Source organism: Macaca nemestrina, chromosome 13 (genome assembly GCF_043159975.1).
Source record: "Macaca nemestrina isolate mMacNem1 chromosome 13, mMacNem.hap1, whole genome shotgun sequence".
NCBI lineage: Eukaryota > Metazoa > Chordata > Mammalia > Primates > Cercopithecidae > Macaca > Macaca nemestrina.
Genome location: NC_092137.1, coordinates 3338496 through 3355552, shown reverse-complemented (window position 1 = coordinate 3355552; position 17057 = coordinate 3338496). Strand labels below are relative to the sequence as shown.

General features: G+C 50.7%; 1 protein-coding gene across 4 annotated transcripts in view; it reads left to right on the top strand.

The window, feature by feature from the left end:
* Positions 1-17057, top strand: part of EIPR1 (EARP complex and GARP complex interacting protein 1) — a 173019-nt gene that overhangs the window by 151882 nt on the left and 4080 nt on the right. For all 4 annotated transcript variants that reach the window (XM_011768755.3, XM_011768754.2, XM_024797894.2 and 1 more), the window contains 2 exons: positions 13350-13486; positions 16217-16384. In XM_011768755.3, the coding sequence (XP_011767057.1) occupies positions 13350-13486; positions 16217-16384 (305 nt within the window). The remainder of the gene's footprint in view (positions 1-13349; positions 13487-16216; positions 16385-17057) is intronic.

Genomic DNA, 17057 nt, shown 5'->3' with positions numbered 1-17057 from the left:
ATATTTTATTAAAATTTTATTTATTTATTTTTAAACTTTCGTTTTAGGTTCAGGGGTACGTGTGCAGGTTGTGACGTAGGTAAATTGCATGTCACAGGGGTGTGGTGTACAGATGACTTCATGACCCAGGTAATAAGCACAGCACCGATGGGGAGTTTACAGTCCTCTCTCCTCCCATCCTCCACCCAAACTATGCTCTCACTTAGAAGTGGGAGCTAGGCCAGGCGCCGTGGCTCACGCCTGTAATCCCAGCACTTTGGGAGGCTGAGGCGGGTGGATCACCTTACATCAGGAGTTCAAGGCCAGCCTGGCCAACATCATGAAACCCCGTCTCTACTAAAAATAAAAATAAATTAGCCAGGCGTGACATGTGCCTGCAATCCCAGCTAGTCAGGAGCCTGGGACAGGGAGAATTGCTTGAACCTGGGAGACAGAGGTTGCAGTGAGCCAAGATCACACCACTGCACTCCAGCCTGGCGACACACCGAGACTCCGTCTCAAAAAAAAAAAAAAAAAAAGAAGGGGGAGGTAAACCCTGAGAAGACCTGAACACGGAGAATGGGACAGCAGCACCGGGACCTCCTCAACTCGCCTGCGGACATCGTTTTCTTGTCTAGAAATCAAGCATGCTCACCCTGCATGTGGCTGTCATTGCCGTGGCGGTGTTCAGGGGCACCTCCTTGTCCCAGTGTCTGTCTCCTGTCCTCTGTGGCAATACAAACCAGGACAAGCCTCACTCCCAGCCTCTCTGTAGCCGGGTGTGGCCGTGGACTGAGTTCTGGACAAACACATGTGGGTGGGACGGGTGCGTTCACCCTGAATGAGAAGACGTTCCCTTCGCGTTTTAGGTCTCTGCTCCTGAGAGGTGGAGGCGGCTGGCAATGTTCTTCCCTATTCTGTCACTTTTCTTTTCCTTTTTTTAGTAGGGTCTTTTTCAGAGTAAAAGTTTCTCTCTTTTTTTTTTTTTTTGGAACAGTTTTAAGTTCACGGCAAAATTGAGTGGATGATACAGAGATTTCCCACAGCCTCCCCCACTCTCAGCATATCCCCCGCTGGTGTGAGACCTTTGTTATCACTGATGAACCCACATGGGCACATCACCGTCACCCAGAGCCCCTCGTTGACATTAGGGCTCCCTCTTGGTGCTGGACGTTCTGTGGGTTTGGACAAATGTGTCCTGACACCTGTCTTCCGCTGTGGTGTCACACACAGTTGTTTCACGGCCCCGAAAATCCTCTGTGCCCCAACGATGGTTCTTTCCTCACGCTCTCCCTCCAAGCGCTTTGCAAACCCGACGTTTTCACCATCTCCATCATTTTGCCTTTTCCAAGATGTCACAGAGTTGGAACCATACAGTGTGGATGATTTTTAGATTCGTTTCTGTCCCTTAGTAATAAGCAGTGAAGGTTTCTCCAGGTCTTTTCATGGCTTGAAAGCACATTTCTTTTTATCACTGAGTAATGCTCCATTGTCCGGAAGGTTCTCCATGTCGATGAAGTTCAGTTTGTCAGTTTTTCCTTTTATGCATTGTCCCTTGTCCCAGGGCTGAGAGCTGAGATGACTCGGATGCTGAAGATCGTCTCCTGCTTTCTCCTGAGGGGCTGATGGCTGTGCATTTGACAGTGACGTCATGGTCCACTTTGGTTAAGAGGCACAAGGTGTCTGGGCCTCCTTCCACCACCCTCGCCATGTAGGGGACACGGAGTCCAGGCTTCCCTGTTGTGGGAGTAGCACGGACATGGTTTTTCTGGGCTGCTTGTCTGGAGTACATGGTTACTGTCTAGGGGTTTTGTGTCCTACTCGGCTGCCCCTTTTTGAAAACGTGGCTTTCAGTGGGCTCTTCTGGGGCCTTACTTGGTGGTGTTTCCTGGCTGCCCACTTCTTCCTCTCCAGGTCTGGAGTAAATGAGGCAGAAGGAGACCCCAGGGAGCCCCACCGCGTGTCTCCTCATGCCCCTCGTGGGCCTGCCCTCTCTCTCCAACTTTCAAATCACCCTCTGTTGTATGTGCAGTGTCCAGGCTTTCATTGTACTTAGTGAGAGAAACACGGAACGGGTGTACGCTCGGCCTTCCCGGCAGCAGGCGGCCCGGAAAAGATGGTGCCGGTCACCCGCTTCCACTAGTTGTTCCTGCTTCTGGAGACCTTGATAATATGAGAGCTCTTCCCTTGTGCAATTAGAGGGAAGAATCTAAACATTCCAAATGAGCGTGCATGGACCCTGTGTGTGCCGTCATTCCCAGGCTGGAGGCCGTGTGGGGAGGAGGAACACGGGAGTCGGGGAGCAGGGATGGCCCCAGACGCCTGCACCTGCCACGAGCCTCACTCATGCAAGAACGCGCCACAGGCCTTGCGCATGGAAGAAGGACCCGCCGCGGGCCTCGCGCACGGAAGAAGGACCTGCCGAGTGTGTCCTGGGGGATTTGGTGTTGAGTTATGACTGCAAGAAGTCAGCCACGCCCCCAGCATACCAGAATGCCATGGCCAAATTTATTCAACAGATACTTAGTGAGCTCACTTTGGAGAGGGTAGTGAGGACTTTTCCCAACACATGGTCATTTCTCACTATTTTTAAGTAGTCCTTTTAAACAGAGACACAGACCTTGTCGTCATATAGTTGGGCCCCTCCCAACTGACAGATGAGGAAAGCTAATGGAAGCAGAGGAAGTTTCTGAAGGTGACGTGGTCTGAGTGCCAGATTTGGGGCTGCAGGTAACGTCTGATGCCCTGGGAGTGAGTCCCACCCAGGCACAGAGGTGTTCACAGCGACGCCTGCCTGCCCAGACCTCTCCTGTCCTCCTTCAGGTCTGTGAGGTTCTCAGATAACTTGCTCTTACTTGAGTATCTTGAATGATCAGTGACATTTTGTCCCATGAGCATGAATTTGATTTTTGGAAAAAGTTGATTGGAACAAAATCTGGTAAATAAAATAGGTAGGCAAGCTTTGCAAAAGCCGATTAGTGGAAAACGGGTTAAAACCACATGAAAACCGATTTCCTTGTGAGACTCATAAAAAGACATTCCAAAATATTTTGAGCAGAGACTTTGTCATTAAAATAAATGTCACCTTTATAGCCAGGGGTTTCAGACAATGGCCAGTGAAATTTATGTTTTGGACATTTGTTTTTTATATACATTATGTATTATATATCTATATATATTTGGATATTATCTTTAAGAAAATATGTAGTCAGTGATTTACTAAGTTGCATATTTTGATATCATAGTATAATTTACCAAGTTGCATAGTTTTAATATCATAAAACTACGTATATAGTTTGATTTTAAAATTTTGGAGCGCACTAGCATTTTCTTTTTAGTCTTCCACTCAGATCTTGAATAAAATTCATTAAAACACAAAAGTGGCTGGGTGCTGGTGGCTCTGGTTGCTAGAGAGCAATTGAGCGTCTGTTTCCCAAGCTCTTCAAAGACTTCTTTCTGGTGATACAAAACAAATTGTGTGTTTTTTTTTTTTTTTTTTTTTTTTTTTTGAGGCGGAGTCTTCACTCTGTCGCCCAGGCTGGAGTGCAGTGGCACCATCTCGGCTCACTGCAAGCTCCGCCTCCCGGGTTCGCGCCATTCTCCTGCCTCAGCCTCCGGAGTAGCTGGGACTACAGGCGCCCGCCACCACGCCCGGCTAATTTTTTTTATTTTAGTAGAGACGGGGTTTCACCGTGTTAGCCAGGATGGTCTCGATCTACTGACCTCGTGATCCGCCCGCCTCGGCCTCCCAAAGTGCAGGGATTACAGGCGTGAGCCACCGCGCCCGGCCAACAAATTGTGTGTTTTTAGAACCAGGCGTCTTTAAGAAAGGGGAGCCGCTCACCCTGGGGAGCTTTGGCACAAGCTCTCTATCAGCACCCTGTTCTGAGTGCCTGCCATGTCCGAGGGCCACCTGAGCTGTGACATGCTGCTGGAGCTTTGATGGCCAACACAGAGCCTCTGCCTTTTCTAATGTGCCATGCGGTTATAGGGCCTGCAGTATCTAGATGATGCATTGAATGTAAGATTTCAGGTTTTGCTGGAATAGCTGGGACAGGCACGGGTCAGTGGAAGGTGCACAGAGTCCAGGATGACCTAAGCTGGGGGCGACGAGGGAGGCCTGGAGGCAGTAAGTCCTCCTGTAGCTGGGGCGGCAGTGCAGCCTGCAAAACCAGGTCCCCTTCCTGCCACTCCTTAACAGTGTGACCTGGGACATGTTCCTGGGCCTGACCAAGTGTCAATTTAACAGTGGAATTACAGGTTACAGGACAACAGCATTTCTCACAGCAAGCACTTAGTGTGTGCCTGTCGGGTAGATGGACGGGCGGATGGGTGGACACGTGGATGGGTGCATGGGTACATGGATGCGGACGGAGCAGCTGTAATACATGATCTCCAACACTGGGCCATGGGCGAAGGTCACCCAATAGGAGGGTCACCAAGAAGACCCTCGTGCAGAGGCAAGACAGAACTTGAGGTCGCAGAAAGCAGTCTGTGTCTCCTTCATAATTAAATGACTTTCCCCAAAGTCAGCAAGTGATCATGACATTTCAGACACGAGGGATCCGGCGTGCTTTCATGACGCGCCGCTCCCAGTGTTTTCTGCCCTCATTATTCTTTTGAAAAGATCTTTTTCCCTCTCCCAAGAATTGCCTCTAATTAGACCCACCTCTCCAACAGATCACTAATGTCTAATTGGGGTTGCAGAAATATTTTTTATGGTTTAGTCTATCTTGGTAAAAAAAAATTCAGATCTGTACTCATGGCCTTTCCAATTTTGAGTGTGTAAAACTGAGGTCAAATCTGCATTTTGGGGTTTAAGACACACAGTTTTTCTCCAGAAACAGAGCTTAGATTTTGGTGTAGCAAAGGAGGAGTGAAAAAACCCTTTTAGTTATATTCGTCCTACAAATAGAATCCTTTTAGAAATAAACTAAAAATAAGTTTAAAACATCCCGTCCTGTCACCTAATGGGGACAGCTGATGCCCTGTGTACATTTTCTAATACAGGAAGGCGCTACTCTTCCAGGAGGCCACATTGCAGATTCTCATGGGGGTCAGCTCTGTGCACCTCAGACATTGTCTCCCCAGGAGATGGTGCCCTTGATGGTGTGTGGGAGCCTGCAGCCTGCTGGGGCTCTGTGTCCCATTCAAGCTGGGTGTGCAGCATCCCTCAGGGCCAAGGGCCTACCTGCTGTGTGACCCTGGCAGGACCCACCTCCACCCTTTCTCTGGCCCCTGGTGCTACCAGCTCCTGCCATCTGGAAACAGGAGCCCCGGCAGCCAGGTATCCCACCACAAGAGCCTGGGTGTCCTGCCAGGAGAGCCCAGCCCTCCCCAGATCCTCTTCCTTTTCTTTTTCTTCTGCATCCTGAAGGTGGTGCTGGGCCTCAGGGACTGCAGCAGATTTCATTTCCATCGCCTCCGTCAGACCCTAGTGCTCCAGAAGGCAGTGTCAGTGTTCGCCCTGCATAGAGACCGCTCAGAACTCTTCGGAATGTTCCAAGGTGCTGTTTTTTTGAGTCATAGTAAAGACGAAGAAAAACATGTTTAAGATGCCTGCCACGTGCTAGGCACTGTCTGGACATTTGACATGTATTATCTCCTTTAATCCTTATAACCCTGCAGGGTGGGTTCTTTAGTATCATGCTGTACGTGAGTTATGGGAGCTGTAGCCAAGCCCCAAAGAGACTAAGTAATCTGCTGATGGTGGCTTACTGGGAAGCAGAGCTGAGATTCAAGCTCGGGGTATTCACGTTCAAAGCTGGGACTGGAATTCCCAACCAGAGATAGGGAAGAGAAGTTTCCAGAGGTGTCATTGGCATTCTCAAATGGGCATTACAGGTGCAGCAGTTAGGATGTATTTGGCTGCAGGAGACAGGGAATGACTTAAACAAATGAGGAATCTTTATTATCTGCTGTAACAAGAAGTATGGAAATAAAGTGATTCAGCATCTCCACAGCATCAAGGCCTCAGTTGCTGTGCATCTTTCCACTCTGCCGTATCCACGTGGGACTGCTTTCTGCCTTCGTGACTGCAGGGCAGCTGCAGCAGTTCCAGCCATCACATGCAAACTCCCACAATTCCTGTGCAGAGAAAGCAGATTTCTCTGCATCTCTGTAAGGAAGGCCTTTCTTAGAGGTGCCTCTGTCCAATTGTCAGACACAATGGCAAGTCATGTCTAAACTAGTCATTGGTGAGAACAGTTTCCTCCTGCTCGCCTCAGAGCAGTGTCGGTCCCTGAGGATGGGATGGGAAGGGGCTCAGGGTGGGGTGGGCATGGCCATTTTGTGAGCCAGCCCCTCCCGCCTGCCATGCAGCCCAGGGTGCACAACCTGGGACACGCCTGCACCAGGTGCTTCGTGTGTCCTGCGCCCTGGAAACGCCTTGCTGTTTCTTCACCCTGCTGTTCTCTGGCCGTGGTGAGAGGGTGGTGCGTGCCTGCCTCTGCTGGCCCTCCAGTTTCCTTGGTGTTGGTCAGCGTGCAGGTGTTAGGGTCTGCTGTGAGCGCGGCCTGCAAGTAGTAGGGTCTGCTGTGAGCAGTTCTACACGTAGTAGGGTCTGCTATGAGCATGGCCTGCATGTAATAGGGTCTGCTGTAAGTGCAGCCTACGCATAGTAGGGTCTGCTGTGAGCATGCCGGCACGTAGTAGGGTCTGCTGTGAGCGCAGTGCTGTGTTCTCTGTGGTTTTCCTGTCCTCCAAATCAAGCCACCCTTGTCAGCTCTGTGGCTGTTGATGGCAGGAAGTATAGCTTTTTGTCTTTCAAATTCTTGTGCTGAGACTCTTCTTAGATATGCTCCACATGAACTGCTAAAGACGATGCCAGGGACATCATTCTGCTCGTTAGGAGGTGTATTCTTTTGTTCATGTCCCGGCATTAGTAACATCTCCCTTGAAAGTTTTGTGGTCGCCTTTAATCATTGCTTTTGGACCGGGAAGCACTGAATATTCTTCTTTAATGCTGGAAAAGATTACCGCATGCATCGCGCCCCGTGGAGTTCTTGCTGAGTTCTGTCTCCGTGTCCCCAGGAAACCAAAAAATGTGATTGATTAACCTTACAACTTACACTGTACCGTCTGCCCTGAGTAGACCGTCAGAAATTGATGGTGAAATATCTTTCAGGCTTTTATTAAAATTTACCTTCCAGACTTCTCTGCACCTGTGAGCGTGAAGTTTTCAGGGCCTGGGAGTACAGGCATTAGCATGATCAGTGGAGTGGAGTCAGGAGACATTTCCTGTTTCTGCCTGAGGCTGGCTGTGGTCACAGGCAGCTCGCCCGTTCTCCCTGGGCTCTAGTTTTCCCAGCTGTGGAGTGACGGGGGCCAGAGCCCGCCCCTGAGCTGCTGAGATCCAGCAGGGTCTCCCCTTCTCTGGGGGCGTTTCCCCCTCACCTCTGGTCAGTGCCTCGTGTTAGTTGTCTGTTGCTGGAACAGATGACCTCGAAATGCTCAGCACGGCCCACGTGTGTGACCTCAGCTTTTGTGTGGATAACCTGGAATCCAGGCACACCTCAGCTGGGTCCTCTGCTGGAAGCCTTCCTCGCACAAGGCTGTGGTCTCAGGGTCAGTGGGCTGGGCTTGCTGCTGGTCAAATGTGGCTCCTTCTGGGCCGCTGGACTGAGGGCCTGGATTCCTCTAGCTGTTGGCCAGAGACTGCCCTCAGCTCCTGGCCATGTGGCTCCGCAGTGTGGAGCTTGCCTCATCCCAGCCAGCAAGATGAAGCCCAGATCTCATCTAATCCGCCGAGGGACCCCACCCTGCTGTGCTGGTTAGAGGCCAGCCCTGCTCTGGGGCAGGGACTCCACAGGCCACCAAGTCCGGGGCCATCCCACACGCTGCTGACCGTGGGTCTCTTCTACCTGCAGCTTCCCTGGTTTTCAGCCGCCTCATGTCACAGCTTCACCTCTGCCAGCTCTGCTTTTTTTTATCTACCCTCCAGCTGGAGGAGGCGCCCCGACCGTGGGCTCTCCCACCCGACTCAGTGCTGTGCTGTTCCGGCCTCCTGGCCGGGTCTGTTTTGTCTCTGACTACGGGCACATGGTTCCCCTTCAATCAGGTTTATTTACGTTACCTGCCTCTCTGCTTGGTGCGGCTTTTGTTTTTGCCAGGAATGGCTCACTCCTGTGTTTCACTGATTTAGGTTCTGTTCAGTAGGTAAAGCCCATCTCAGTTCCTAAGCCTCATGAAAACTTTCCCTAGTTACTGTAACCTGGATGAGTTCTACTTTCTTTGAAATCCATCTCAACGTACATTATTATCGTTTACCCTGGCTTTGTCACTTGTTAGCTAGCTTTTAAAACATTGTACAATTATTTAATTGTTCCAAACCTCAGTTTTCTTATCTGTCAAATGGGGATATTCACATCTACATCATGTGACTTGTGATAATTTCACTAGGAAATGAACATAAAAGCTCAGCACAGGGCCTGACATTGAATAACTGATAACGAGTTGTATTTGTTGAGTAATTTCTTTTCGTTGCACACCTTTACCTCTGCAGCTAGACAGTGAGTGTGAGAACAAAACCCACGTCTGCCATCATGGCACTCGGCATGGCCGAGGAGCTTGCTCAATAAATACTTGTTGATCACTTGCAAGGCTAATTGGTGGTTGGTTGATGGCTTAATTAACTTACTCTTTCAAAAATCTAGACAAGTCCATAAGCTGAAGGCTCGGACGTGTTTTATCCCGTGGGTTTTGGACGCACGCAGTGCTCCATTTTGCTGATGAACCTCTGCAAGGAGCACTTACGGGGTTAGAAGCTGATGAAATGCAGGAACTTGGGATGGCAGAATGGCTGTGCTGGGGGCTCAGCTTGCATTGGGATGGCAGAATGGCTGTGCTGGGGGCTCAGCTTGCATTGCGTGGCTCGAGGTTTTGGGCCTTCTCCTTCTGGAATGGCCCTGTGGCGTTTCCCACGCACGAGTCATCAAGAACGTGTCCAGGTCACTCTGCCTAATTTGCGTTACCTTCTAGCAATGTGACCTTGCATTCTGTCTTCCTAAAGAGTTTCATAATGAACCAATACAGTTAGTAGAAGGTTAGCTGGACCACAGTATTGATTAGTTAGAAACAATATCCAACCTTCTCATCATATCTGCTTATTGGTCTTTTTTACTATATTCATTGTCATCAGTGAATAATCATTAACCTGATAATCAGGTCTTCAGAAAGCTGAAATAGTACCTGTAAAAAATTTCACTTGACTTGTTTTTTGTTTACCTAAAGGGAATACTACAAAAGTATTTCTTCATTCATATTGTCCATGTGGAAGTTAAGACATTGAACCTAGGTCAGGCGCGGTGGCTCATGCCTGTAATCTCAGCACTTTGGGAGGCCAAGGCGGGCAGATCACAAGGTTAGGAGATTGAGACCATCCTGGCTAACACGGTGAAACCCCATCTCTACTAAAAATACAAAAAATTAGCCGGGCGTGGTGGCGGGTGCCTGTCCCAGCTACTCGGGAGGCTGAGGCAGGAGAATGGCGTGAACCTGGGTGGCGGAGCTTGCAGTGAGAGGAGATCGCTCCACTGCACTCCAGCCTTGGCGGCAGGGTGAGACTCCATCTCAAAATAAAATAAAACAATAAAATAACATAAATAAAAAACATTGAACCTAACTAACTGTAAGTTGCCAAAGTTAAAGCCAAAAATTAGCTCACCCTGTGTTTCTGAAATAATGTGTACACTTGAATCATTGCTACCAATTCTTCTCTTTAGGAAACTGTATTCCATCATTGCTGTTGGCAACATTTATTTTGACTTACTCCCAAATTGGCTTTTACTAAAGGTTTTCTTGTGGCTTAGCGTTTCGGGTTGTGAATTTTCCAGCTCCGTTTTCTTTCTCTCTCGGTAGCTTTGCGAGGGGGACCCTCTCCTTGGCTCCTGTGTGCCACCATGCACACTACATGGTCCCTTGGAGCTTGCTGTGGGAGCCACGCCCTCCCTCCCTGCGGCGCCTGTGCCCCCGCTCTGTGCCCCGGTCCATGCTGAGCATTCTTGGGAGCCCGCCTCCTGCGCCAGCTGGAAAAGCTGCACCCTTGTAGCAAAGGAAAGGCAATGAGAAGGAAGAGATGCTGTAAAATCTGATGGAGTGAAATAGAAAGGTGGGAGGCGCCTCTGATTTTATGAGCAGAGCACTCCCCTCTTTTGTTAACATCCCCCCCTCCGCCATGATTGATTGTTCCTGGCGAGTGCCTGGCCTGGCTGTGCCAGTCTACCTCCTTCTCCAGGAATTTGGGGTGACATCTAGGGGTTGGCTTATCTTTGGGTGCCTGGTCAGGGGGACGTCAGGCCCTGGTGTTCCCGGTGCCTTTGCCTCCTGCCCTGTGGACAGACGGGAGCCAGGCCGGAGTGAGAAAGAGAGAAACGGAGCTGGTGTGGAGAGAGGGGCCCAGCTCAGGGTGGGAGCACGTGCCTGGGGCTCGGCAGCCCCAAAGTCCAACGTAGTTCCCACCTCTTGGTCCTGAGACACCCCGGGCTCCTCAGGTTCAGTTTCCCTTTGCTGGCGCTAGTTCGAGTCTGGCGTCCGAGCTGCTGCACATGCTGCCGTCACTGTGCTGAGTGCACAGGCCCTGGCCCGCCTCCCTGCCCATAACCCGAGACCTGCTCAGCCTTTCTGGTTTGGTCACTCTGTCCTGCTGACAGCTGGCCTGGACCCTGGCTGTCCTCACCAAGTTCAGTGCTTGGTTCCAGCCCTGTCCCCACCGTTCTGCCTGGCGCTGCGCTGGCTGCCTTGGTGAGCTGACCAGACTCTCACCGCGCACGCCTTGGCCTGGTGTTCATGACTCAAGCTTAACCCCACCGTGATCACACGTGCTTGCGCGTTCTGGTGTCTGCCCCTGCCACCCTCCCTGCCCTGCCCCCTTGTCCACCTTTCAGTTCTGCACAGGCTTCCCGAGGCCCCACACGTGGCGGCTGCTCCAGCCTCCTCCTCTGTGTGCTCCTGGCATCTTCCTGCTTGGTCCCTGTGTGGGACACACGCCTGCCAAGTGTCCCCACACAGCAGGAATGCAATTAACATTTCCTGCATGGAACAGAAATAGCCCTTCAGCTTACTGTGGAGAGAGGATCAGTAAGTCACCGTTGGTACATACGACAGTAGAGCAGATAGTTTACCAGGGATATTGTAAAACAAAAGCCCTGAGCTTTTCCTAAGGAGACGTCCTTTGACTTCCTGAAAGTCACTTGGTTGTGGGGATAAAAGTGGTGGGCCAGGGTGGGCAGGGACCTGGGCACAGGGGAGCTGGGCCGGGGGCACGCAGGAGGCTCTCCATAAACAAGAGAAGGAGCCTGTCGGCAGCCATCCACTTGGGGCTGGGAGGGAGTGGACAGGTCCACTCCTCGGCCTGCCGGTGCCCCTGTCCAAGCGATTCCTAGAGAGTTCCTCTGACCATCACTGTGGCTGTTCTTCTCCCAGCTCTCAGTGAGGCCCCAGGTGCCACCCCAGCCCTAACCCCCTTGCCTGTTCCCAGATGTGGACACACCCCGCCATGCAAGCCCAGATGCAGACATGCCCCCATCACCTCTGCCCGGATACAGACACAACCGCCCATGGCTGCCCAGATGCAGACACAACCCCCCATGCCTGCCCAGATGCCGACATATTTCCCCCATGCCTGTCCAGATGCAGACACGCCCCTGTCACCTCTGCTCAGATGCAGACTCAACCCCCTATGCCTGCCCAGATGCAGACACACATGTCACCTCTGTCCAGATGCAGACACAGCCCTGTCACCTCTGCCCAGATGTGAACACACCCCCTGTGGCTGCCTAGATGCAGACACAACCTCCTCACTTCTGCCCAGATATGGAGTCATGGGTACCCTGTCCCCCCAATGGGTCTCTTGTGTCCCCACCTTCTCTTGACCTCTTTTCACCACAAGGCTCTGCAATGATGGTGGCTTTCAGTTGCCAGAAACTTTTCCTAAGCATCGGAGCCGGCTTTAGGAGTGGGAGATGAAGGTGTGGCCTCTCTCCCTGACTGAGCGCAGCGTCTCATCTCTTACTGATGAGGGTCCTTCTCGGCTTCTGACCAGGACTGTTCTGAGTTCTCAGTCTCTCCCACAGCCTGTTTGCACAGGACTGGGGGGACACCAGGTCTTGGAGCTCACGCCTCCCAGTGGCCACCTCTGAAGTTGGGAGGCCTCTTGCTGGGAGACACAAGGAGCATCTGCAGCCGGTGTGCTCTTTCCGGAAAGCCCTTTGCCCGTGGCTTAGACGTGCTCTGTTTCTCACTGGGAACCGCCTGTCTTTCTGTTCTGAGTGGTGGTTTCCAGGCAGAGCCCCTTCCTGTCTATGCAGCGGGCACTCACTCTGTAGGGACCTCCAGGCCTTGTTCACCTCAAGCCTGGGTGCCCACCCTGCCCCTGCCCAGCAAAGCCCCTTGGTAAATCTCGTGAGATGGTGAATAAACTCCAGCACCAGCTCGGTCCTTGGGCCTCTCACGGCCTGTCTAGCAGCTCCATTTGGACCTGCCCTCGGCCCGGCCAGGCCCACCTCACCAGCCACCTGCCGCAGGCTCCTCTCAGAGGGCTCTGAAGAGCACAGCTGGTTTGAAAGTTAACAGAATTAGTGGTGGGAACTGTGTCCCTCGGGAGGACTTGGGGGCAGGTGTGACAGAGGACCCTAGGGCAGACCTGGACCCTTCTTGCCTTTAGCACTCGTCCTTTGCATTAAAATTCAAACCCCAAATTGAAATAATGACGCAGCCCACACACGCAGCCTTTGTGCATGAAATCCCTGGCAGGCAGAGAAGAGAGCTGGGGATCTTCTCCCAGGCTCATAACTGGGCCCACCCTCTTTTAGGCAGGTTTTAGCCCTAACACCAACCCCAGAAGGCCTTGCTGAGGTCTTTGTGGTCAGCTCACTGGCTTGGGGCGGTCTGATTAAACGCCACATGAAGGCCGTGTGGGCCTCGAGACGAAGGGAGGGAAGAGGCTGTGCACTGAAGACAGCATCGGAGGGACCGAAATGTGTTTGTCCCTTTGTTATTCCAGAACCGGTCAGGTGTACCTGACTTGTTTTGTCTCTTTCTTTGGGGAGAGCCAGATGTTTGAGTTGTTTTATATTGTTTTCCTTGAAGTTGGAGTTGATTATCTCTAATCACATACTTGCAAGCAAGTGCTCTTTAATAGAGGCCTATTAATATGCTTTCTATTTTTTGCTCTGCTCAGTTTTATAGATTTTCCCAAGTAAGGTTCATTTTTGCCATTTAAGGAAAGGAAACAAAGACAGAGCTTCCTAATTATTCTCAGTAATTATTTTCCGTAATGTCCTTGAATATAGGATATCCTCTCGCATTTTCTGAACAGACCTCACATTCTTCTGCTTTTCTTCTTCCTTTGGAAAACATCATGACACTCCCAGCTGGCCAGCTCAGCCTCCCTGGGAGGGAAGGGACAACTGAAGTTCACCTCGGGACGGTGGAGTCCGCATCACAACTGCACCCAGGTGGCCACAGCGAACGACACCACCCTCCGTGGCTGGGACACCCGGACCATGAGGTCAGTGAGCCCACCACGCACGGGCCCCGCTTCCTCTCCTCCCTTAGCGAGCAGAACCGGGATGACGGTGGAGCTGATCGTGAGCCAGATGTATTTGGGGGCGCATGGTTGGTTTGTCTCCATCTCATTCTTGCAGGAAATCATAAATCTTCATCTTGTTTCTTCACCCCAGATTAAGCGAGCACATCCACTGCCGTGGAACCGGTGCACCTCGGTGGCTGTTCAATGTTCCATGTTGATATCCCTGCATTAACAGCAGTTGACGATGAAAACTAGGAATTGGGGCTTTTGTAACACTGAGCGAGATGGGGACCACAGGGTGCCCTTCTCTGATGAGCCACTGCAGGCTGACAGCTGCAGTCCCCAGGTTAAGTCTCTCCTGGGGTCGTCCTTGACCGTAGCTGTGCCTTCTGGAGACACACCTATATAGGGCAATCATAGTCTGTCATTTAAGTAATTATACCCAACAGCCAGCAGCTCTAATGGAACAAATAAGAGCGAGTTTTCCGTTCCAGTTGTGATTTTGATAGGCAAAGGAGTGATGGTAGCACGTCTGTTGCCGTGGCAACGGAAGCCCACACAAGCTTTTTTAAGATACAGTTTATCCCCTCAGCACACCATAATTTATCACCGAGCTGAAAAGACGGATGTCATGCAGTAACTCGTGTTGATTCCAGGGTGGGGGCACAACTTTAGATTTAGTTCCAAGGCCCCTCTGAAAACTCAGGGGCTAATGAAGAATCAGTCGCCACTTCCTCCCTTGTGCACGTCTGTGCAGAGGGCTCGTTTGGTTTCCTGATCAGAAGCTGGAAACCACAGACTCAGCCCGTGATGAACATCCTGCTGAAATCCATTTCTCCATGTCCTGTGGTCATCATGTCCTTCGTCTGCATGGTTCTTTGAAGGATATGAAGAATTTCAGTATCTGAAGACAAGAAACTCAAAGACTGACGTTACAGACCAAACAAATAAGCAAACAAAAAGATGTCCGTGGCTTTGATGGGTGACATCTGGCAGTGGCCTCATTTTGCCCGTGTTGTGTCTGTGGTGAGGACGTGCCAGCGCAGCCCAGAGGGTCCTGGCGCCTTCTCACTGACTGTCATTTCTCCTTTTGCAGACAGCTTTGGTTTGCATGGAGCCAGGATGCCTTTGGTGCTTTTTTAGGTGGTGTGATGCTTTTGTGTGACAGTTACTGGCAATGGAGCATGCAGTAACCTTTAGTTAATATGTCGTGCCCGTGCGACTGTCCATCCAGTTCCCTGGGAATCTGCCAAGCTTTTAATTTTCTACCTTTGCCTGTTTCCCTTGAAAGATTTAAAGGTTTAGGTATCATATTTTAGGGAAGAAATATTAAGATATTGAAAAGGTGCAGGATATAAAAACCAGAAGATTTAAAAGTGGTTTAGGGCTGGGAGTTCTAATGTGAGAGAAAAAAGATGAAAGGAATTGAGTTCATCTGCCTTGGAGAGCAGAGAACAATGATGGTCTTCAGATAAGTGAAGCAAATTACAAGGCACAGAAGTTCCCCATTGCTCATCAGCCCCACTGAAGCCTGCGGGTGAGGAAGGTAAACAATGCAGGAGTGATTTCAGTCCCGCCCACGGCAGTGCTGGGGAGGCCGTGCAGGCAGGAGCCGCTGGGCAGCTCCAGGCCATGGGTTCTTTGCTTTCCCGGTTGCAACCTTTTGTTTCAAGCCACTGTCCAGCCTCACCGGATGACCTGTCCTCTGGGATTCATGACATCAGAGGCCATAGGCAGGATATTATGACTTCAGACCCTGCGAGGAGCAGCCAAGGACCATAGGATCCAGGGCAAAGTGAGGTGTGTGAGTGCGGGTGTGCATGTCTGCCCTCTCATGTGTGGATGTGTGTGTGTGTGTGTACATACATATGTGGGTGTGCCCACAGATGCACACGTGAGTGTGAAAACGCATATGCTGTGAACAGCTGTGTGACTCATTTCAAAGAGTCCCCTTCTCCTGCCCTGGAGCAAGTGGGTTGCACTGGCCACCAGCAGTGTTGGACCTGGAGCTGGTGTGGACAGTGGAAGGGTAAGCCCAGCTGACACGGCCCTTCCGGCTTCCATGGCCTTCCCCACTGCTCCTCCCTTTCTCTTTCTCTGTCTCTGTATATATCCATAGATAGATAGATAGCTGGCCCCTTCCTGCTTCCATGGCCTTCCCCACTGCTCCCCACTTTCTCTCTCTCTCTCTGTATATATAGAGATCTGTATATAGATAGATATTTTTGTGTGTGTATACATACATATATATGTGTATATATATATATAATTTCCCAACACTATATTCTACCTTCATTCCCTGTCTTTTTCTTTTCCTTCTTCACTACATCCTTCCAGAAATGCGTCAGGCATCCTGTCCAGACGTCTGCCTCAGCGTCCCCGTGGCAGCTGCAGCCCCTTTGGCATGCTCTCATTCTCAAGATACTAAGTCACATTTTTAACGGCTGCAAAGCAAAATCCCTTCCATGGCTCGCCCGGAGGGTCACAGATAAGCTCCTGGAGAGCTGAGCGTGGCGCGACCGCACAGGGTTGCTGGGATGGAGGCGCTGGTGCCAGCCTCCTCCTGCAGGGCAGGAACGCCGAGGAGACGAGAGCACCCTGGGCCGGGGGATTTGACAGGGTCCCGGGAAACCAGTCGTGCCTGCAGCACTCAGTGGCTTTGCATAATCCGCTTGCTATTTTTCTATACTGTTCTTCCTTCTCCCTCAGCCAGATCTATTGCATAGAGAATGCCCACGGACAGCTGGTGCGGGATCTTGACTTCAATCCCAACAAGCAGTACTACTTGGCCAGCTGTGGAGACGACTGTAAGGTGAAGTTCTGGGACACCCGAAACGTCACCGAACCCGTGAAGACCCTGGAGGAGCACTCCCACTGGTAGGGCCGCTCCTGGCTGCTTCAGGAAAGAGGGGATCATGCAGTTGATTTTGCTAATTACTTTGCCATTGGGAAAGACACAAACCAGCTTCGTTTGTGCTGCTGTGCATCATTCAATCAACCCAGTTTTATTTTTCCTAAAGAAACACTAATTCCAAATCTGAATGTTTGTGATTTATAAACATAGGAAAAGAAGAAAAACATTAAATTCTGTTTTCTCTTGAAACAGTGCTGGTTCAAGTATGCAAAAATAAATGTGCACAGGTGTTCACACAGCATTGTTTGTAATGCCGGAAACCTGGAAACCACCCAAATGTCCATCACTAGGGGACTGGTTAAGTAAATTGGGTGACATCCATGCAGCGGAGATGAGGCAGCTGTCAGGAGAATGTGGAGTGTCTCTGTGTGGCTTTGGGAAGATGTCCGAGGTCACTCATTCTCCCTAACATATTATTTGAATGTTTTTAAATGTGCCTGGTACTTTTTGCTAAGTAAAAAGATCAAGTTGTACAGTGGCATGTACAGCATGAATCCATTTTTATGCAAATAAAACGTGTGTGCACACGCAGGGGTGTACACAAGTGTGAGTGACAGAGGTATGCAGAGGAAATGTCTGAAAGAGTAAGAGCCAGAAGCTCCTCAGGAATCCTCCCCCAGTCAAAGAGGGGCATTC